At 37.7% G+C, this 23306-nt stretch overlaps 1 protein-coding gene across 31 annotated transcripts in view; it reads right to left on the bottom strand.

Annotated features, from left to right (window-relative positions):
* TENM3 (teneurin transmembrane protein 3) overlaps positions 1–23306 on the bottom strand; it is a 1330479-nt gene that overhangs the window by 86581 nt on the left and 1220592 nt on the right. For all 31 annotated transcript variants that reach the window (XM_032108354.1, XM_032108353.1, XM_032108357.1 and 28 more), the window contains 3 exons: positions 11036–11158; positions 7085–7299; positions 391–601 (listed from right to left, as the gene is read on the bottom strand). In XM_032108354.1, the coding sequence (XP_031964245.1) occupies positions 391–601; positions 7085–7299; positions 11036–11158 (549 nt within the window). The remainder of the gene's footprint in view (positions 1–390; positions 602–7084; positions 7300–11035; positions 11159–23306) is intronic.

The following is a 23306-nucleotide window of genomic DNA, read 5'->3' on the forward strand; positions in this document are numbered from 1 at the left end:
TCTACTGCTGATGCCCCCAGTATCTTAGGACATTATATTCCAACAAAAAGGTTAAAATTATAAGGGTAAAACTATATGAGCTCCATACTTTAAATCTAGCCCTGTGCCATTTAATAAATACTTCAAAACAGTGTCGTCCTTTCAAGCACTGTTTCACTAGAAGGTACATCCCTTATGCCTTAGACTAAGAAATTAAAACCTTTATGCCTTAGATGAAGAAATTAAAATATATACTCTGTGTTTTATTCTGAGCAGCAAGAGAAACACTATAAATTGAAAGCCTGGAAAAAAATAAAGTCAGGTCATTTAACTATGGAAACCTATCCATGTATTCCTAAAAAACCTGACCCGAAGCTAGTGTTTGGTAAGAGCTTTAAAGATTATGCTTACCTATAATTATGGTATTAAAAGACACCTGCTCTGCATTTTTCCCATCATTATAAAAGGCCAGGTGCCAGATGCCAGAATCCAAATACTGGATAAAACCTGCCTCGTGGAGACTGACGGACCTCGCCTGCCGTCCTGCTCGCTCTGACTCCAGCAGGTTGCGTTGCTCCCTTGCAATCAGCCGGCTGCCATCCAGGAGCTCCACAAAGTCATACTGCAATGAAGAACAGATGGGAGCTTGATGAGTCATGAGGTGACCATGGCACCACCCTGACAATATGCTTATATTTAGACCAAGAGTTTCCTTTTGGAGCAGGGAAGCAGGAGCTGAAACCAATCCTTGCTTGCTTCTTTGCTCCTTGCTAAACATTCAAACAAAGCTACCAGCTAGTTCTTATGCTTAAAATGACTTTTCCAGTGGAAAGTGGCCAATGAACTCATTGCATACACTGGGGGAAGAAAACAGCAGGTTGAAATGAGTCTGCAGTCGTGACTGGCACCTGAATTACAGGTGGGAGCTAGCTTTCAAACTGCGTTATATACATATGGGCTAATAAAAATAATATCCAATACCAATAATCTACTTTTCTTCATTTAGTTTCAGATGAAGGATTAACTGCTCAATCCCCATTTTGTAGCCTGGAATTCTGGAGGAAGGAGAGCAAGAGCTTTACTTCCCATCACAGAAGCTCAAAACAGGAGATGGAAAGTAGAAAACATTGCAACTATCAAAAATGACAAACTGACCAAACCCCATGGTACCTCAGGTCAATGGACAGCACATATTGTATTTTTAACAACTATCATAGGGCTTGGGAAAATGTAGCACCATCTCACCTGATAAAACAACCAAACTCACAACATGAGGTTTTATGCATGCTATGCATGTTTATGCACCTTAACTAGGGTTAATGGCATCTGGAGGGCTAAAACTGCTCCAGGCCCCGCACTGATTTTACATTATCTGGAGTCTGTTCTCATGGCTTGAAAACTGTCCTCTGCATGTTGAACATGTATAGATCAACATGTATAGAGCAAAATTAAACAGGTAGGAAAATTGAAGAGCATTCTTGCTTGTTGTAGAGAGTCTCTGCTTTTCCTGCTAAGACTGTTCAGAGCTTCACTTTTACTGTGACATGTTTATCGTACGAACTGTAATACATAAACCTTCAATACTCCCACATGCTGAAGACTTCTCTCAAATGAAATTACATCCAGGGCCTACTAAAGTAAAGGCCAGCATGTGAAACCACTGATTCACCTTGAGCTGGGATAAGAACAGTTCCCAGGACCAGAGAATCAGTGGTTTTACACCCTGACTTGTGACCTTCAGAAACTGCTCCTGAGACAAAAGAAAACATGATAGCCTTTGTCCTGGAGCAATGGTTTAAGTACTTATGTTCTCTTCTTGAAATTGCAGGCCAAAAATTCACTGATATTGTAAGGTTGCTCCTCCCTGGTAATCAGAATCATCTCGCCACCAGCCAGGATGTGAAGGAAATGCACCGTTAATACGACTCTATCAACACCCGAGACGCATTTCCAGCTACGTCTGAACGAGCAGAATAGAACATAATGTGATGGGGATGCACAGACGCCGGTGCCTCGGCAGCTCTGTATGTGCTGCACCACATGAAAACGAATGTGATCATTTTGGGAGAGCAATTATTCAAAACTACTCAACACTCCCATTTGTCAGAGAATTAAATATTTATCTTATTTTGTGAGAGAGAGAAAAACAATTCTAGCTTTTTTTTACTCCTGCCTCTCTGGTGATTTTCACTAATATTTTTAAAAAGGGAAGGCTCAGGGAGCTCTCAGTTTTAACAGGTCATTTACAGACATAAATAGTGACTTTGTAATTTGTATATGGCAAGAGACCACTTTTGTAGAAGGACAATTTCAGATTAAAACTGTATTTTTGATACAGGAACAAGTGGCTACACCACTTGATTGGCCACTAATGGCTGATAAGCACGGTACAATTCACAATTTTGTATTTGTAATGTAATAAGGACATATGCTGTTATCAGAACACCATTCTAGACTACTTTTAAAAAGCCATACAGAAGGGAATTTACTGTTCATTCTGTCCCCCAGCAAAAAACAATAATTGATCTTAACCCTTTTAAAGGCTGCTTTTTTATATTTAGGACATGGTAACATGGTAACAAAAACAGACTGGAAAAACAATTATCTTCATAAGCAAAACCATACCAATTTTATTTTCCTCCTATGAGGATAAATTAATTTCCTTTACATTGAGTCTAAATGTGATGATTTGCCCTACCATTCCATACAGTTTTGCTTTAAACCAAAGTCTCATTTTATGCTTAAAAGTCTCTTTAAATAAACATATTGATTCTCTGGCTGCAATGGAACTGACATTTTTAGAAAGTGTCACAAAGACTTTCAGGCTTGCATTGATTGGGTTTTGAATGGACAGCCACCGTCAATTATTTCTGGTTGATTTATTTATGATTCCCCGGAAAGAGAGAACTATGTATCTCAGATCAGTCTGTGACACACAAATAGTAGCTGTGCTTGAGACTAATTTTGGCACCTAAAGAGAATACACCAAGGCAACCAAAAATTCTGTCCTGAATATGATACATCAAACCATTTCCTACATGTTATATCCCTATTATTTTGGATTATGGGACAAAACAAGAGTTATATTTTCTGCATTCTGTTACTGCTTAATGATAGAAATCTAAGCAGTTGATAGGAATAGTTTATATACAATTCATCCTGTTACAAGGGTGTAAACTAAGACTTCTTGAGAACTCTCCCGAAATTATTTCTATCATACTTTTATTATGTCCCCTGCAATGATAGGATAATTGGCACCAGAGGCTGTACAGTTAGGAACAGATATTGACTACAGGTTCCTCTTACTTGCTGTCAGGTTTTAACTGGATGCAAAAAAGAGGTGGATAAACAGGCAAAGGGTACAGGAGAGAAGTGGAGAAAAAGGTGGCAAATGTGAAAGGCATGTTTTGCATTACAGTAAAAGGTGAGAGCGGAGAGAAGGCAGACATTGATGGGAATACCGAAGCTATAAGGAGGGAGCTAAAGAATGTGGCGTGTGGTTACACATGTAGGGTACCACAGGCATATGAGCAAAAATATTGGAGGAGGACAGGTGACAAGGCAACTTTACAAATGCTGGCAGAGTGCAGGAAGTAATGAGTTCTCTATTATTTAACGTGAGATCTGAAAATTCAAATACTGACGTTTGAGAAACAAGAAGCAGTTGCTCATTTGCATAAATTTTGTTATTAGCACTTGTCACTCTGTGACTAGAAGATAAGGGCAGATAGCATTCAAGAGACACAGACATGAAGTGATATGTATGAGTGAGAGCCTACTTTAAAAGTCCTCATGAAGCAACCCTAGCTTGACACATCCAGAGATGGGCTCTGAGCCAATTTTTGTCATTATGGGATGAGATCTTTGAGCTATGGTAGACAGATTATGGAAATATGAGCTCAAAAAAAAAAAAAAAAAAAAAAAAGCAGACATCATTAATGCATTGAATGAAACCCTCATAGTTAAACACCTCTTATGTTCTGTGCTGTTCTGGTCTCCACACCTTGAAAAGGCTGCATGAACACTGGAGAACATTCAGAAAAGGATGACCAAAGGACTGAAAAAGCTATCATAAAAAGAATGACAAAACAGACTGGAAAATATACAATTCACTGATAACACTAGAGATCCGTGAATCAAGGGTAGCGTGGAGTAGAAATTCATGAGAAATTCTGCCCTGCCTCTTCTAAAACACTACCAGCAGTGTGTGAAACAAAGGCTACGGGGAGGCTCTCTCAAAACACACTGAAGAGTACAGTGTGAGAAGTGTAGTTAAGCCTTGCTGCAAATGCCACAGATGCTAAAAGCTTCCATAGGTTCAAAGGTGACTATGCAAATTCACTGGAAAAAAAATCTATCAAAGGTTGTAAAATACAAAGACAGCATCTTTGACTCAGCAAAGTCCTGCAGCCTTAAAACTCTGGAGGCCAAAAGCATATTGTGGGAAGATCAGTGATGGTACTATCATGCTGCTTTATTAATCTCTCCATATCTGCTCATGGCCCCTATCACAGACAGAACGCTAGACAGGCCTTTGATCAAATTCAGCATGGATATTCATTTGTTTGTCTGCTATGTTCCTGTGACACTTGGAGCTACATGAGTGAGCTGCCTTGTCTAATGGAAGGATGCAGTGAAGCCCAACATCAGCTGTTAGTCTGTCCCTGTTACCTATGCCCATCTTCCAGTTAGGTACTTTTGTCAGTACAAGCCATAAGAGTTAGGGGAAATAAGAAAGCAATAAATGGACTTAAGCTTGTAATCCCCTCAGTGTTCTATTTCATTAGATGTCTTTTTGCCAAAATACCTTATTTTGTTTACATAAGCTATTTCGGTTAAATATGTATTTTACCAGGACAAGTTGTGTCTGCATCGAAGTCCTGTGTTAGGACTTCGTTGGAGAAATGCCTAAACCATTGAGATGTATCTTACTCCATTTTTTTCTCCCCACATGAAGGAGCATGGTCGCAAATAAAACCCCAACCACTTGCTGAAACTGCATTTTTGGGAGATTACATACATGCTTTATGTCAGGCACTTAAACTGGACATCACTGGATTCAAGGCCATATAAGCATTCTGATAAACCTGTACCCTTGGGAAGCTTTAGCAGCCTTATAAGTTCACTAGGGCACTGATAAGTAAGCATGCCTAATTTTTCAATGTATCAAGTGTCAGTCAATGGTTTGTAAACAATACTCTAATTATATACCAGGCAAAAATAGGACAAGAGAACTTGACCTATATCCTGGAAACAGTATGTCCAAAATGTCACAGAAACTACAGAAGATACAGTAGCAGGACTCACATATGATTCTTTCTCTTGTATCATACTTAAACATCAATAAGAACTCAGAGTCTGTGTAACACAGATGACGGGAAACAGATTTAGTAGTCTATATGTTTTTGGGTGAAGGGCATTCCTATTTCAACCTTTCAACAGGATAAGGAATCAAGTAAAGATCTTCTTTTTAAGAGAGGTACTTACTTGCATAACTTCTCATATAAATGCATAGTCCAGATCAGCTTCTTCAGTTTTATTCATTCTTGCCACACACGTATTCCCCTAACTCCTGTTATTATTGTTATCATTGAGATGACATTTGTATTCCAAACCCCTATTTCCAATGGCTGATAACTTTCTGAATCAATTTTCTTTATGCTAGAATTTCTTGTGGTTGTTGTCAGCCTGAGGGTGGGTGTTCATACGTGAAGGTCTGAAGAAAATCCATTTAATCATTATTATGAAGATCAAATTTTTAAGTAAACATGAGTGCACTTTCTGCATTCAGTAAAGTGTTTCTACTTTAATGGAAACTAAACTACAAAATAAAGTTAATGTAACATTCCATGACTTCAGCTGCTTTGCTGACCCTTCCTCTGTGGTTTGTGACTGTTGAATAGGTGTAATAATTAGATCTATTTCTATATTGTACATATTTCAAAAGTTATGCCTTTTAAAAAATTAAAAAAACCAAAACCAAAATAATTTAAATAGTGCAGTAGCATTAAAATCAAAATTTTTTTTTAAAAAAAGGACTGAATTAAAATATATGAATTTTGCAGCTATGGATTTGCTGTTATAACTGTGTATCAGATGTAATCAATCAAGCTTTGATACAATTATAACATTAGGGTGCTATACTTAGATTTGTGTTCACGGTAAATCCATACACTCAAAAATCACTAAGATGTTTCTCCAAATGGGGTAGAAGAAAATGAACTAAAATACCTATTCAGGTGGAAAAATGGATCTGAACCAGCACTTGGACAAATATTGTACTGAAAGAAATCCAATGTTGGAGGGTCTTATATATTTAAAATAAAACATGAATACAATTGATGCTAAAATACCATCTCAGGCACTGATTCTCTGTTTCTCCTGCCAATCCAGAAGACTGTTCATTCTTTTATACTTTAACTATTCTCTAACTATGGATAAAAAGTGGTATTTTTGTTACTAGGCAGTGTGACTATATGCAATAAAAGGTGTCATTAGAAACCTTCTGAGGGGTGGAACAGGATAAATCCTCTGAGACACTTAAGAACAAAGTCTCGAGACACCAGATGCCTAGTGAAGACTGTCACTTTTACAACCCCAGTTCACTGGATCTTTGTAGAGACATATTATATATTTTTTCTTTTATGTATTTATTTAGTGAGACACCAAGCTGCAAACATGGCAGCATTTGCCTGTCTTGTTTGGAAATTTGGTTAATGTGCTGTTTGCAGGAACTCTCAACCATACCTTATGTGTGGCCATAAGATGCTCTATTAGTTGGCTTAGGTTTTTAAAGATATGTTCATATACCACAGAGGAATAAAAGTACCTATAAATTCTGCATGAAACAACTCCATGTCTGAAGCATCATCATTGATTAGAACAGATCATAAATAAGAATACCCTCTACCCTCATTCTAGATCTCAACAAACAGAGTATTACAAATGTTCTGGTCATCACATGAGACCAATAAAGTATAAATAGAAAAAAATAAAAATCAGCAAAATGGAAAAGAATGTAATCCTGAGAGAGAAAAAGATACAAAAGATACAAGATCATGGTTTTCAATAATGTGTCCTACTTTTTAATGCAAGCAGTTCTCACCTGAGTGTGTGAAGGTGGTAAGCCTTTTCGACCATATACTCCAATCAATGCATCTTTCTGAAGGGATATATTGAATTTTAGAAATTGTGGCTGATCAATGAAGAGTTGTGATCTCCAAAAAATCCCAGGGGGCACTTCTTGTATCGCTCTTCGGCCTATATCAAGTTCTCCAGAATCTATAGTGTTGTTTTCTTGTGCAAATCCTCCTAATTTTCCTGGTGGGTTAGAATAATAAGGAGATCAAAAATTAGTGTTCCTTTCTGGCTTTCAATCATCCTTCATATATATCTTCAAATATTTAGAATCACCTCAGAAAAATGTTACCTGCCAATCTTTTTGAATAGAAGATCCCAGGAATTCAATGATTTGGAAATAAAAAGGGAAAGATACCACAAATACTTAAAAACTAAAAATGCTGTAGCATCCCTAAGGAGGAGCATTATGGAAACAGTTTAGAACCTACATTAAACTACTATTTTTTTTTGCTAGCATTTTAATAGGGGTTTCTCAGAATAAAGTCTCACATCAAGAAAAAAAAAATAAGAAGCAAAATGCAGCATGCAGTAATAGATACATAAACACAAATAGTCAAGAGAACTAATATAATCTTTTCTACATTAAATATCAGAGCATTTATTCAAGACTAACAAAAGCTACAGCTCTGGTTACCTGATTCTGGTTTTGTGTAAGCAAGCAATGCTGTATTTAAGCAGCTGGTACATGAGGGTGAGGCTTGAGTGAAGCAATATGAAGAAAAATGGAACTGTCATTATAGTCTTGGAATTTGCTGTGTTTTTACCAATTTACATTCTTTTCATCAGCTAGTCTATTATAAAAATGGAACTAAATCCATCTGAATGTGGTAAGCATGTTCATGTGATGCTCACTTGTTTGCGTACAAGTTTTCTGAAGAACTGACAATTCTGCCTTGTCTTTTATGTTCAAATTCTACATTATTCATCATTTGACGGAACAAACTGACACAACCTTTTTGCAAACATTTAGACTGTAAAAAAAATAGATTAAAATCTGAAATGCCAGGTGAGGTCACAGATTGATCCTCGCCACTTTTTGTGCATCCAAGATGAACCGAGACTGCTGCTGAATTAAACAGGTACAGAAGCGTCGCTGAGAGGCCTTGAGTGGGAACTTGTGCCATCATCAGAGCTGTGTCACAATGGCATTGTGGTCACTGAAAATGTCTCACAGGATTATCACATTGATCAGAGTGCTGTTGAGAAGAGACAGTGAAATATCTGATCTTGAAGAAACCATTTTTTAAACACTTTTCAGGATGAGTCTAATGCTTTTCTAAATTTGGACTTAACCTTTCATAATATTAGTGTGTTATTCTAGAAGATGGATCTGTAGTCACTATTTCAGTTTATTTAAGCATTTGTTTTTTACCTCTTTCTTCAAATTTAAGCATATTGTGTTGAATAAATTCACACACTGATGACTGGTAATCACTAAACAATAAACACTTGTTTGCTGTATTGATCTGCAGCTTCCCCTATTTCTACATTTCAAATGAAAAATAACTGCCTTGTACTACTGAAAAGATGAGCGAGACAGCTTGGGAAAGTGGCATTTATCAAACACATTAACCACCTTGCCAGGAATGCTTGTTTCTGGGGTTCAACACTTAGCAGATAATACTCTTATGGACTCCCATGTTGTTCACCGAAGAAAAGATAGTTTTACTTTGTAGCCACATGCCCCTTTAGCACCCCAACACCTCTCCCAAAACTGTCAGTAGCTGTTTGCCATGCTAAGGCTAGGGTGTTAATTATTCCCTGTTCCCTGTTGTTTCTCAATAAGCATTAAAAAAATCTTCATAGTGTCATCATTTCCTTTCCACTTTCTAAACAGTAACAGTTCTTACGCACAGCTTTAAATCAAAATATGAAATGTCATGTTCATTCACATTTACTGTGAGGGTGGTTGAAATTTCTCAAATCCAAATCAGAGTATCAGGATATTACCAAGGGACATGAGAGGGGTGGTACTGAAAGTTGTTCAGCTGTCAAAGTATCCAAATCAAGGCTTCATCGATTCTCCCTTAGAGTTTTCAGTAACTAGTGTGATAGCATAGGGCCCCTGCTCCTCACATTTCACATCTACTCGTCACACTTTCCCTTCTGCCTATCTGGTCCTTCTCTTGTGGTTTAAAATGTGTACTCTCTGGTCTGTCTGTTGTTTAATATTGATGTATGCTGATAAATGACCACTTACCATGTTCTGCAGAGGACAGCATTTTAACAGTGGGTGGAATTAACCCTGTTCTCTCGAACAGTATTTAGGGACATAAGGAAGGAAAAATGGATTTGATATCCTTGTTATTTCCTTTTATTTTTGAGGCAGTGTATAACAGGTTTCAGTTTGTTAAAAAAATAAAAAAATTATCAAGGGAAAAACCCCAGTAAGTATTTATAAAATATTTAGAAAAATACCAATATATTTTATACAAGAAAGTATATTGGCTATTGAATGCAGAAGACAATGGGATGATGAGCTGTCACTGCAGCATCAATATTCATTAACCATAGAGTAGCTTTTTCCTCTTCATTCAAAAAAAGTAAGAAGAGCACAGGAAGCAATAATGACTATCTAAGTACAAGAAAAAGGCAGGAGGGTAAAGGAAATGGAAGAAGAAAATGTCCTACTGGAGAAGTTTCATAGGCTTACAAAGATGACATAAGGAGTGAACTGAGCTATAACTTTTCTATGACTTGGAGCTGTGATAACTTGACAAAATTTTCAAGATGTCAATTGCTGGCAGAGGCTTCCTCCTTCTCAGTGGTAAGGAGGTCAGATGTACCTTGTGAATGGGAAAATGGATTTTTGTGTAATGAAGCAAACACTGCACTCATCAACCATTTAAATCAAGTTTTCCATTCAAAACCTATTGATTTTGAAGCCTCTGTTAGCCAAAAGTGCACAAGCTCTTAAATGTTTTGAGAATCTTAAAGGGCAACATTGAAAAAGGTCGATAAAAAATAATCCCTTTATGTGGTTTGTATTTTAAAAGCTCTTATAACGAAATTAAGAAATTTCTTTTCTTACTTTATATATTGGTTGGATGATTCAGACTCAACATTATACGCTAGAGACTTCAATAAAACAAATGTACATATTAGACCTGACCTATTAAATTTCAGAGAGAAATAAAAAAAAAAAAAATAGAAGAAAACATCAATCTCTGTAGAGAAAAACCCAAGGTATTCCATAGTGAGGTCCTCATGCCACATGAAGCTCCTTGATCATGAGCTGCCTTCTAAGCATAGCTAAGAGAGAAGCTTCAAAAATATGCAAAATATTCCTGAAGTGCCTCTTCCGGAGCAAAAACTTCAGAAAAAGCAATTATGACAGGTCACACAGATGTAATCTTCCATCCAAAAACTATTGAGAGCTTGCTTAAAGTCCCAAAGATTGAACCTTGGTATCAGGTCCCCCTTAAGAAACAGTATGTCCTGACTCCTTGGGCCCCCTGGCTTTGTTGTGGCCATTTCTTCAACACAAGGCCCCTAAGGCAGGGTGGTCTGAGCCAGCCCCAGCACCATCATGCTACCTCTGGGAGGCCCACAACAACAACAAAATATATTATCACATATTTCAGAGTAAGCAGAGGTTCTTCTTCTCTGGATATGATGAGAGCTTTCCTATGCTCGTCAAATAGCACATGTAAATTCCTGTGAGCAATTTTGGTTGACAGCAAGCTTTCCTAGTAAGATCAGCATCATTGCTCAGGATCCATAGGCCCCTTCGCATGCTAGGCAGGAGAAACCCCGGGTTCCTGTTTACCTACTTAAAATTACTATTGCTTACAAATGCTTTGTACTTGCATTATATAGAGAGTTTTGCAGGAAAACTTAAAGGTTGGTGTACGTAAGACACAAAGGAAGGAAATGTTCCAAAGGAAGGAAAAAAAATGGTGCCCATTTCACCTACCATTGTCTCCAGCAGGAACTGTTACAGGATGTGTTGGCACAGTATCAGAATTCACTTTTCCATTCTCAAATGTATCATTTTCAGTTTGCTGCAACTGCCAGTTGAGGCCAAACAGATGCATTGCTGGTGGTAGAGGATACAGGTTATTTGATGCTTTTAACCACAATGACAAATTGCACAAATAATGACTTCCCATGCTTTGCAGTGGAATAGCAACTCATACATTAAAAAAATTAAATTACATAAGCAAGCATTGGCAGACTAATAGTTCAGCATGGCACTAAGCAATTACTACCACTGTCCTTTAATGATATAGCGCTTTCAGTGAACACAATTGACAGAAAGCTCACCAGTCTCATTTTGAGTCTTTTACCAGTCCCAAATCAATGTTCAAAAGGATAGGCAGTATTTATGTTCTTTCCTCTTTATTTCATTTTTGATGCTTCTGAAGAGACAAATCATTTAAGTGAACTCCTAAATGACCTACTAAAATAAATGATTTTCCCAGCAGATGGATCCATCCTGGTTAGCCAGAAAGGGAAAAGAAAAAATACAGGAGAGGAAGGAGAGTGCTGTGGGTGTTGCAGGGCTAACCTAAGACATGAGCACTTCATGCTGTCAACAACACCCTGCACAGCCTCCTGTTACATGCCCATTCCCCATGCTAGTCTACAAAACGAGGCCAAGGCCATGAACAGAGCCAGAGACACTGGGACACTTTGCTCTGATAATGGTAATACATAAGCTAGGTTTCTGAATTACTTAATTCCCCACAACCACATTCATTTGAAAGGTGATACCATGCTAAAGAATTTAGCTAAGTTAATTACGAGGCAGAGTCAACCTTCCGTGGTATTAAGGGGAATTTAGGGAACCTTGATCACCAGGGATTAAGGAATGAACCCTGTGTCTAAACCTTTAGAGCAAAAATATGGAAAAAACCCCCCACCTTAGTGCTGTACTGTGATACTCAAAACATATGCAATTTCATGCTGTCTGCGGATTATTTTCTTCTGTTCCAATGTCTCTATAATGCCACCAAAATTCATTTTAATTACTCAACTTTGTGCTTGGTGTAACATGGATTTGCTCATTCCATGACAACACTTATCTGCAAAGCAGCTAAAATAGTCTTTCAGTGCTACTAGGGAATAAAAATACACTAGGAAAAAATACCTGTAATCATGTATTTTAACTATTAGTGCAAAATAAAAGGAAGATAATTCACTGTACTTTGTTGCTTCTGCTCCTTCTCTCTCTCTGAAGCAGATTACTGCTAGAGTGAACGTTACTAATTTATTCATTCCCTCTATGCAAATGACAAAAAATTCTTCATCCCATTTGGTTTCATCTCTGATCTTTAAATCTCTCTGTATTGACCATGGCAACCCTTACTTAAGATGAACAGGCATCAATGGAAGTTTAGTTAGCCAGGCAACAAAAACTGCCAAATTAAGAGATTGTCTGCCAGGTCTTTGCCTTAAAGCCTCCCCCTTACCCTGAACAAAACAAAAAACCAGAATGCAACTAAAGACCTGTTACTGAATACTTCAAAGACTGAAATCCTCACTACAGATGACAAATTCTCTTTGTTCCAAGTCTCTGACTCTACTATTACTCTTCTTTCCAAGACCTTAAATTGCCTGTCAAAGCCTGATAATGTAGAATGTTTCTTGACCCTAGAAACATCTTTCTTTTTTCTCCTCTCAACTCTTGTTAAACCATAAATCTGACCACCACCATCTTGGGCACATGATTAGAATTAGCCATTATTATTTTGACCCTCCCTCAGTTGAAATCCTTATTTATGTATTAATCACCCAACAAGTGTACCTGTTTTAATATATTTCAGTAAAATCCCTAGGGTCAAACTCTACTATTTGTTATACTTGTTCACTTCACTGGCAGCAATGAAAGACTGCAAATAGCTAAATATTTTATGATTTAAACCCAGTACATTTCTTGTTTTCAAGTCTGGAGATCTCAATCACCTCTCTTAACTTTGCTGTCTTCTTATCCCTTTTATTAGCTCTTCTGGAGAAAAAAAAAAAAAGAAAGTGACATTCATTTTGTAACTCTAGAAACACAGGAGCTTAGAACACCATTAACATCAGCTGGTGCTGTGTACATGCCCTGTGCCTCTTCATGCACTGGGAGATCAGAAGGGGAAGCTCCAACACAACCTTCTAGCCATTCCCTTGTAATTCAAAACAGCTGGAATTTGAAGTCTTCAAAGGCAAGGACAGTGGGATCTATACTGATTACATCAATATAACCACAATTACTACAATGTAAGTGACAACTACCTTTTCTTTGTGTTTATACTGATGGGAGTCCCACTGTAGTTTACTGTCAAAGACAGGGAGCTTAGCTGTATCCCTCAAATACACTACTCTTCTCTCAGCTTTGACAATGAACTAGAAACAAGTTCAATACATAATGTTTAATGAAAATGAACAGATGGATAAATGCAGCTGTTCCACAGATTGTGAATGTAGGAATATTTTTTAAGCAGACAAAAACTGTTGCTAGACAATTCCAATGACAAAATTTACAGTGTGTACTAATACACTAAACAATTCAACTACATAATCTCTCTGAGCTAGTGCTATGGAATTTAGAGAATTCTCCTTTCACAACAAACATGAAAACAATATAAAAGAAACAGGCTTGTTGCTAAAGTATCAAATTACAAGGCAGAATTTCTTTAGAGATGACAAACTTTAGGAACATATGTAAATTGAGTGATTAAGACAAACTTAGGCACTATTCTGTCAGTCAAAATTTGTCTTCTCTCAGCTGGCCATCAGTATAAAAGCTAACTTTATGTCCTTATCAGTTTTATAAGGAAATTGAGGCACCTGATAAAAATTCTTGATGCTATTATGAATCTGTTTAGCAGCACCTGGTACTGGTACCTCAGTGGGATGTCCGAGACCTTCAAGTCAAATGGTATGAACTAGTTCTGAATTTCCAAAGGGAGAATGAGGCAAAGAGACTGCAGAGGTGTATATGTTTGTCTGATTTCCTTTGATCTAGAAAAAGATGAAGGCCTTCTTCCAGCTTTGGGATGGGGATGTAAGAGACCAATCCCCTTCTCTGTTTCTACTGTATTCAGAGAAATAGCAGCTTTACTTCTTTTTATAAAGAATTTGATATATAAAAAAAAAATTAGAGCAACAACATTTGAAGAAAAATGCACTTCATTATTTCCTGCTGCTATTTTTGTCTTAAATCTAACGTAAAAGTTTCTTGATTTTTGGATTAGATATTACCTGTCAAGTCTGGTTTATTCCCAATCAATTTGGAATTTATTTGGTGTTAGACAATGCCAATGAAGCCAAGAGACCCATCCTAGAGTCACTAGTTCTGACTCTGCCAAGTCTACGGGGATACCAACACGGGAATGACTTTCTTTCAATACTGGCATAACTTTGACAGCAGCAAGGACTTGTGTGAGAATGCCAGATGCCTCTAACCAGAAGGCAGGCAGATTGTGATGGCTGTGGTCACGGATCACAACAACTCCATCCAAATAATCCACAGCTGCAAGCAGAGATGAATTCTCAGGGGCTGGGAGAAAAGATGGGTTGTCACAATTCCAAATTTGCCCACAAACCCTAACAAAAGCCTCCTTTTACTTGTATCAAGACTGGGATGATTGCTTCCATTGTGGAACAAGATGGCTTTTTAAGCAGGAAAACAGATGATGATATCTGGGAAAAAGGAGTTTAGGAAGTCTGGATGTGGATTAAAGAAGGAAATCTTAAAAGCACAGGAGCAGACCATCCCCATGTGCTGAAAGGTGAGCTGGTGAGGAAGAAGATGATCCTGGATGAACAGAGAGCTTTGAATGGAACTCAGGGAGAAAGGGAGAGTTTATTGCCCCTGGAAAAGGGCATCGACAGCTCAGGACTACAAGGTGTTGTGAGGTCATGAGGGGAGAAAATTAGAAGGACCAAAGCCCATATAGAGCTTAATCTGGCCATTGCTATAAAAGACCACCAATGATTTTATAAACATGTCAGCAAGAAAAGGAGGGCCAAAACCCTCCATCCTTCCTTGGCTAAACAGTGACAAAAGATGAGGAAAAGCCTGAGGTACTTAATGCCTTCATTGCCTCAGTTGTTAATAACAAGACCAGTTGTCATCGAGGTATCCAGCCCCTAGAGCTGGAAGACAGAGACAGGGAGCAGAATGAAGCCCACATAATCTGGAAGGGAATTTTCAGTGACCTGCTGTGCAACTTAGGCACATACCTGTTCACCCGAGTATTGAGGGAGCTGGCAGAAGAGCTCACCAAGTCACTTTCAATCATTTACCAGCAGCCATGGTTAAGCACGGATGTCCCAGGGAACTGGAAGTTGGCAAATGTGATGCTCATCTACAGGAAGGGCCAGAAGGAGGATCCAGGGAACTGCACACCCGTCAGCCTGACCTCAGTGCTGGGGAAGGTCATGGAGCAGATCATCTTGAGTGCCATCATGCAACATGTATGGGACAAACACAGGATCAGGCCCAGCCAGCATGGGTTTACAAAAGGCAGGTCATGCTTGACCAACCTGGTCTCTTTCTATGACAAAGTGACTCACTTAGTGGATGAAGGAAAGGCAGTGGATGTTGTCTACCGAGACTTAGTAAAGTTTTTGATACCTTCTCCCACAACATTCTCCTGAAGAAACTGGTTTCTCATGGTGTGGACAGTTGTGTTCTTTGCTGGTATAAAAATTGACAGGATAGGCAGGCCCAGAGAGTGGTGGTGAACAGAACTGCATCCAGCTGGTGGTCAGTCATGAGTGGTGTTTCCCACAGCTCAGTATTGGAGCCAACGCTGTTTAAAATCTCTATTGACAACCTAGACAAGGGCATGAAGTGCACCCTCAGCAAGTTCACAGATGACACCAAGCTGGGCAGGAATGTTGATTTATTGGAGAGTAGGATAGCTCTGCAGAGGGATCTGGGTAGGCGAGATCAGTGGGACAAAACCAATTGTATGAGGTTCAACAAGGCTAAGTGCTGAGTTCTGCACTTTTATCACAACAACCCCATGCAGTGCTACAGGTTGGGGGAGAAGTAGCTGGAAAAATGTCCAGCTGAAAAGGACCTGGAAGTGCTGTCTGACAGTAGCTGAACATGATCCAGCAGTGTGCCCACGTGGCCAAGAAAGCCAATGGCATCCTGGCCTGTATTAGAAATAGTGTGGCCAGCAGAAGCAGGGCAGGGATTGCCCTGCATACTTGGCACTGGTGAGGCCACACATCAAAAGCTGTGTCCAGCTCTTTTCGCTACAAGAAAGACATTGAGGTACTGAAGCATGTTTAGGGAAAGGCAATGAAGCTGGTAAAGGGTCTGGAGCACAGGTTTTTTGAGGAGCAACTGATGAAGCTGGGGTTGCTTAGTCCAGAGAAAATGAGGTTCAGGGAGACCTTCATGCTCTCTACAACTACCTGAAAGCAGGTTGTAGTAAAGTGGGTGTCAATCTCTTCTCCCATATAACAAGTAACAGGCCAAGAGGAAATGGCCTCAAATTATGCCAGGGGAGGTTTAGGTTAGGTATTAAGAAAAAATGTTTCCATGGCAAGGGTTGTAAAACATTGGAACAGATTGCCCAGGAAAGTAGTGAAGTCACCATTCCTGGAAGTGTTTAAAAAGCCCTGTGGATAGGGCTCTTCAGGACATAGTTTAATGGTGAACATGGTGGTGGTGCTAGGTTGACAGTTTGACTTGATGATTTTTAAGCTCTTTTCCATCTTTAACAATTTAACCTATGATTAAATAGTTACATTTTTAAAAACTCAAATTAAAAAATTAACCTAATTTTAATTAATTTTAACGTAAATTTAATTTATGGGAAGACCTACCATCTTTAACCTATGATTCTAGGATCATCTACCTATTCGACTGTTCCAGTCCCTATATCTATTCTGCAAAGTCTTTAGCATCTCTAGCTACCAAGAGCTCCTCATTTGCTGAAGCTATGCTAGCATTTACCTTTGGACTGAGTTGTTCAAGGTGGCATTTGTACTGCTACTGGAAAAATTATCCACATGGCCAGCCTTCAGAGTGTGGTGATAGTCCAAATAGTGAGGAGTGCATTCCCTCTAACAGAGTGGAAAGAAGAGGCATCAGAGATGAGAAAGCTCTCTTGGATATGGGCTGCCCTTGGCATGAACAGAGTACCAGGGGCTGTGTGTGTGTTTGGTGCTGGTGAATATGGCTAAATTCACCAGAAAAAATCCCAAACACAAAAGCAGTAACCAATTAACAGTTGGGCTCTTGCCCTCCCTTTTTCCCCCCACCTCCCCCCTTCCCCCGCCAAATGGACTGGGATATTAAAAAATTCAGAGCTCAAATTAAAGGAGTGCATTTGTACCAACAGTAGCTTTAATGCTAACAGAAAAATGCTATCATTTGTTGCAGGCTATTGGGTAATCTTGCTGTCTATCACTGCATAGTTCACTGAAGGGTTTCTGAACCATCTTAAACTGCTTTTTCAAGCTTGGTTGATCTTGCCTTTCACTGTGTAACTGAAGTCTAGTTATTTTGGTTTGTAATCAGTCTAAAAAGCCTTCCATGTCCACTCAATAATTAAAATAGCAACTAAGAGTACAATTCACAGCAAACACTTGAGAAAAAACCACCACTAGTTTACACTGTGTCAAACATTTTGCAATAATCTTCAGGAAGAAGTTGCCCATTTCTTGTGCATGCTCCTTTCTCAAGCTAGTAATTTGGTGCTTTATGCATTACCTTTACAAGGAACTTGCTCTTGAGCAAATACACTATATTATCACTTCAAAACCCTCTCCAAAATTTTCTTGCATCCATAAAAAAATCAGTCCTTTATTAGTAGGTGGTCAAAGATGGATAATTTATTTAACTAAGGGGCAGAACTAGAACTGACAGGGCTGACAACTACCTGCTGCATTCAACTGCATACCTGCTGCATTTGCCACCTTGCTCAATATCTCAAAGTTCTCTTCTGCCAAAATTATGAGAGGCACAAAAAGGAGTTGTTACAGATAACCAATTCATGTAGCTGTTTTTCTATTTAGCAAGAACTGGACTTGTCTGAATTTTTCCCCCCTTCTCATACACTTGAATGCTATGAGGATAGGACAGCTAGTTCATAAAGGAAATAGACAGGTATTAGCATGATCCAGTGTCCAGTGTTGCTCTGAACAGAAAACAAAGTTCAGATCAGATGTGAATATATACACAATGCGGGGGTTTATGACTATCAGAATTTTTTTTTTCCTTCATAGGAAAGGGTAGCAATATATAGTAAAAGCCACAGAAACTTATTTATTGTTCTGGTCAAAATTCAAGATTGTCTCTATCTTAACTCACCAGGATCAACCACAACTTCTTCTAAAGTTCTGTAAGTGACAAATATGCTCATATGAAACACAAAGGGCATAGCAAACACCCTATGAGCTGTGCAGGTGAAAGAATCACAGATGCAGATCATAAGGACACATAGACAAAACCATACACATACAAGCAGAGGCTTTATTCACAGAAGCAGTCCTACAGTAATTGAAGAGGTAATCCCCTGAAGTACCAGTCAGAAGCGCCAGCAATTCAAGACCTTCCATTCTGAATCTGCCAACTTGTTTCTTGCAGGACAGAATTCTAAAGGTGACACAGGGCATTACAGGAGAACAAGAATTCACAGGTAAGAGGATTCTTTTAAGTAGAAAGAAAAAGAAACAGAGTTGCCTGAATTGGCAAATGGACTTTCAGTATTCCTGCAGCTTTTCTTAGAATAACAACAGAAAAATTAACACTAGACAGCAGATAGAAAAAACACTGGCTATCTCTAAAGAGCAAGCATCTCCCCAAAACCTCTGGAGATAAGGCCTATGGCATATGTTTTAAACATAAAGAACTCAACACTGTAGGGGAAGTTGGCAAGAGGAACTGAACGATGTTGGCGACACTCCTTCCCTTCTTCCATGTGTTTTACAAGGAATGGTAATCAAGTCTTATTATTCACGAAGCTGTGCTTGAAGATGAGCTTCTTGCTAAGTTATTGAACTCATGTTCCAGGACTGCCACTGCTACAATTTCTGGGTGCTGGTATTTTCAAACCATGATTTTAAAAATTGCTTCCTTAGAATTAATAGAAAAACCTTTATGCACACTTGCACATAAGGAAAAGTGAACATAATCTATATTTAAAGAAATGCAAAAAGATTATAATTTAAACTAAGCAAATTGCAATTATTGCTCAACCTTGTTGAAGGATTATCTTCTAGTTCATCTCCCTGTTGGCAATACATTTTAAAATGAAGTATTTGAACACTGAAGTGGTTTTTGAAATTATCTTCCATATATTTTTCTTGCAGCCATAATTAGAATCTAAACCTATTTTATTCTGAAGGACCTGAAGTGGACCAGAAGATGTGCAAATGAACTGTCAGTGATTTGCATTCATTTTCATTTTTCTAAGATAATAGGATACCTTGGATGTTGCTGCAGATCAAATAGTGAATTAAAAATAGTTAATTAAAATGTTAAATAAAGTGAATTAAAAGTTACAAAGACAAGTTCTTTATTTATTACTGTTTTTCTCAAATCAATACAACTCCTGTTATTTCCAAATTTATAATGACTTTAAAGTGCATGTTTTTGAGCACCTTCAAAAGATTAGTCACCAGCAGCATCATATAAAAGTTGCTGAACATATGCACTGAATGTAAAACATTTTAGTATAGTGCTATATGAAAAACCTAGTAATACCTATCAAGATCAATATAGTAACAGAAAAATTGTGGTATTTTCCCTTTTATCCTAAAGAGTTGAATGGGTCCATTGATTTTACTGTTTCATCTGCAAAAAAATCCCAACCTTTCTAGTCTATTCCTTTTTTTCTCTTGGCATCTTTTAACAAAGCATTTGCAAAACATCAAAAATATTTGCCTAGAAAAAATATAGCAACAAAGGTATATCAGCTACCTACTATGGATAAACTTACTCTCCTTGACTGCTAATCAAAGTTGACTACATGACACTTTAAAGTACTGTTGCATTTGAACTGTTAAGAAAGATGTGTGGTAGTCTTGGTGTAAATATTTTTTACTTATATTCACCCCAAGATGGAACATTTATTCCTCTGAAAACTTGCATGGCTAGATGTCTCATTTCAGTTGTCAAGCCAGGGACTTTAATGCAACAGTGGTCTGATTCTGTCAACTGCATTACACGAGGCACATTCAAAGCTTAAGGGAGAATTCAGATTTCTTAAAACAGAAACAAAGATAATAATTCAGTACCCTCTTATTTAAATAAGATGTATCTGTTATGTCTTGTTTCAGATTTGCCCATTTATTGTGATGAACAGCAAACCTACCCCATTTTGTAAGTCTCCACTATACCTAAATAGTCTTTAGTATTATCCTGGGCTTTCTCCTCAACATAGCTTTTTTTTTTTTTTTTTTTCCCCCCCAGCTAATGTTGTTCAGTCTAAAAATATGGTAAAAAATTACAGCTACAGAAATGATGGGGAAGTGCATACTGGATTGCTGACTCTTTTGAGGCAAGGGTTGTTTTGTTCATATAAGGGCAGGAAAAACATTCTGTAAATTTTGGGTTTCTATCTAATAAAGTCATAATCAATGATTTTAAATATTGTGGGGGAGAAGAAAATTTCCCTGATTTACACGTTTCAAGACCAGGTTAAGACTATAGGCTAATAACTTTTCTGTATTCCTTCAGGGATTTATATTATTGCTTCTCATTCTAGAACTCTTTCTTTTTCTTCCTTAAACTTGCTTTCTGGAAAAAAGCTGAGGCTCAAGTTTTTTTAATCTATTTTAGTTTTTTTTTTCCACAAGTCCAACAGAAGTCTTGCTTTGTCCTTTAAATCACAGCCCTCACAAAACAGAAGTGTTAAGAAAAGCAATGACAACGTAATGCCTCAAAATGAATCGGAAACAACTTTCTTAGGTAAGAGCAGTGATGAAGTGATCCAACCATTTTTATAGTTCAAAAGCCTTATTTATTACAAAGAAATCAACCACCCCAAACCCAAACCCCACAAAACCACCACAAATCTCTTGAGAGGTATAATTAAGTGGCACTATATGATCATGCATAGCCTATTTGCATGTTGATGGCACAGAAAAGTGAAGTCTGATGAAAAGACTTATGAACCAAAGGAAAAAGAAACAGGGGCCAATTAATGCAATGTTCAAAGGACACACTGAGCTGGGAGTTTATATTATGTAGTGAAACACTTGTGTTGCATATTTCCATCTCATGACTGGCTAAAAAAGATCAAAGCGTTTTTATTCCATATTAAGAATAACAGAATATTACAGCAAACATGCAATAAGGATAAATGTAATAAGCTTTAATAAAAGATGATAATAAGGCTTGATAAGAACTTTTGGAATGTCACCAAATCTGAAATGTAAGATGAAAGCATCTGCATGTAGAGATTGTAGTGTGTTATTTGGAACCCCACGGAGCTAAACTGTGATTAGAACTCCATATTTTTCCATAAATTAGCTTTTGTTTTGAATTTCCTGCTGAGATCATATGCAAGTTGATTGAATGTGCAAGTCAATATATAGGTTTTCTAATCCTTTGCTGTTTTTAGGCTTCATGATATCACAATTACAGCAGTCCACTTGTAGATCAAAGGTACATGATTGAGGCTGAAAGAAAATAACCTATAACCTCTTTACAAAACTTCTTCATGGTGATTTAGACCTATCCATGATAATTACCATTCACCTACCTGAACCGTGCAATTATGTAGATGCATAAACCAACCACTACATGCAGATCAACTTGCAAGCCCACAGAATTTCCACTTGAATCCATATTTAAAAACAGAATGGACATGCTGAGTTCACCTTCAAGGGGGCCTTTTTACACAACTCTACCTTACCTCAACGTCTCCAGTGTAAACTTGTAAGTCATTAGCTATCTGCATAAGCAAATAATCTTGTGCAAACCCTTGGTTCAAAATCCCAAGGTTTACAACAGCTCAGTGATCGCAGTCACCTCTTACTGAAGCATCACCACCACTCTAGGGACTGGATATTAGATAGGGCATCCTTTATTATTTAGTCATTAATATGTTTTATGTGCATTGGAATAACATACCATGTTCCTCCACTGAAGTGAAATGTGTTTTTTATGGAACTATTCCTGTAAGCAAAGTTATACGAAAGGTACAGGAAAAATACTATCAACAGAAAAAATAATTTACCATATATGATTTATGAAAGGAAACCATGACATAAAGACAAACTTATTGTTAATTGTTTGTGAAGCTAGTGAATTGCTTGCAAGTCAGTTTGTAAACCACTTTGTATTTTGTATCAGTTATTTAAGCCTTGGAAAAAACAAGTTAGGATTACAGTTTCACATTGATTTGTTTTCCCCCTTTAAAGTTAAATCAGCCGCAACATGGAACGGTAAAATCTTACAGGTGATTATTACGAATAGCCAGTCTCAGTTCTAAAGCAACGGTCACTGATAAAATTGATAAAGAAAACCATCCACTCCTTTTACTGTGTGAAAAGACATTGGATCAGTAATAAGAATGTATTTTAAAATTATCCTCTACTTTTGGCTACAGCTGAATTGAAATAACAGTGAGGATTGCATCTCTCCTTTTCAAATGTGGATACCTCAATTTCACTACCTCTACTTGAGAGTACTAACAGGAGACAGGAAAAAAGTAGCTGGGGAAATAACTAAAACCTGGGAAATAACTTGAAAACATAAATAACTTTTCCTTAGCAGTGTGAAAAGATTTGGAGTGAGTCAAATGAGGACCCACTGTCCAGCAAAAATGCCTCAATAAAAAGTGGTGTGAGACTTGACATCTCAAAGATAAAAGAGAAGGCAAAACAACAGATAAGCCTGGAGCTTTCGCAAGTGAAGATAAAACTTACTGTACCCAGTTATTGTGTCAACACCTCATGAAATCAGTGGTTAGCAGTAGGTTAACTCTGTGCAGCTCAATATTGTTTTAGTTTTCAATGAGTATTATTGAAATAAAAATACTACTCTTCCTGTACCATAATAAGGGTAACTTAGAAGTATTTTTAAATTAAAAATCTCACAGGAAACATACCTGTTTTCTATATGTAGAGGTTTCTGGAACTAGCTCATTTTCCAAATGGCTGATATTCATTTATATATCTATTATATTACTGCTTCTACAGAACTAGTGAAAGAGATGCATTTGTGTTGTCCAATTTTATCAAATTTTGTCAAAACCACTCTGGTTTTGTTTGATTGGTTTTAT

Source organism: Corvus moneduloides, chromosome 5 (genome assembly GCF_009650955.1).
Source record: "Corvus moneduloides isolate bCorMon1 chromosome 5, bCorMon1.pri, whole genome shotgun sequence".
NCBI lineage: Eukaryota > Metazoa > Chordata > Aves > Passeriformes > Corvidae > Corvus > Corvus moneduloides.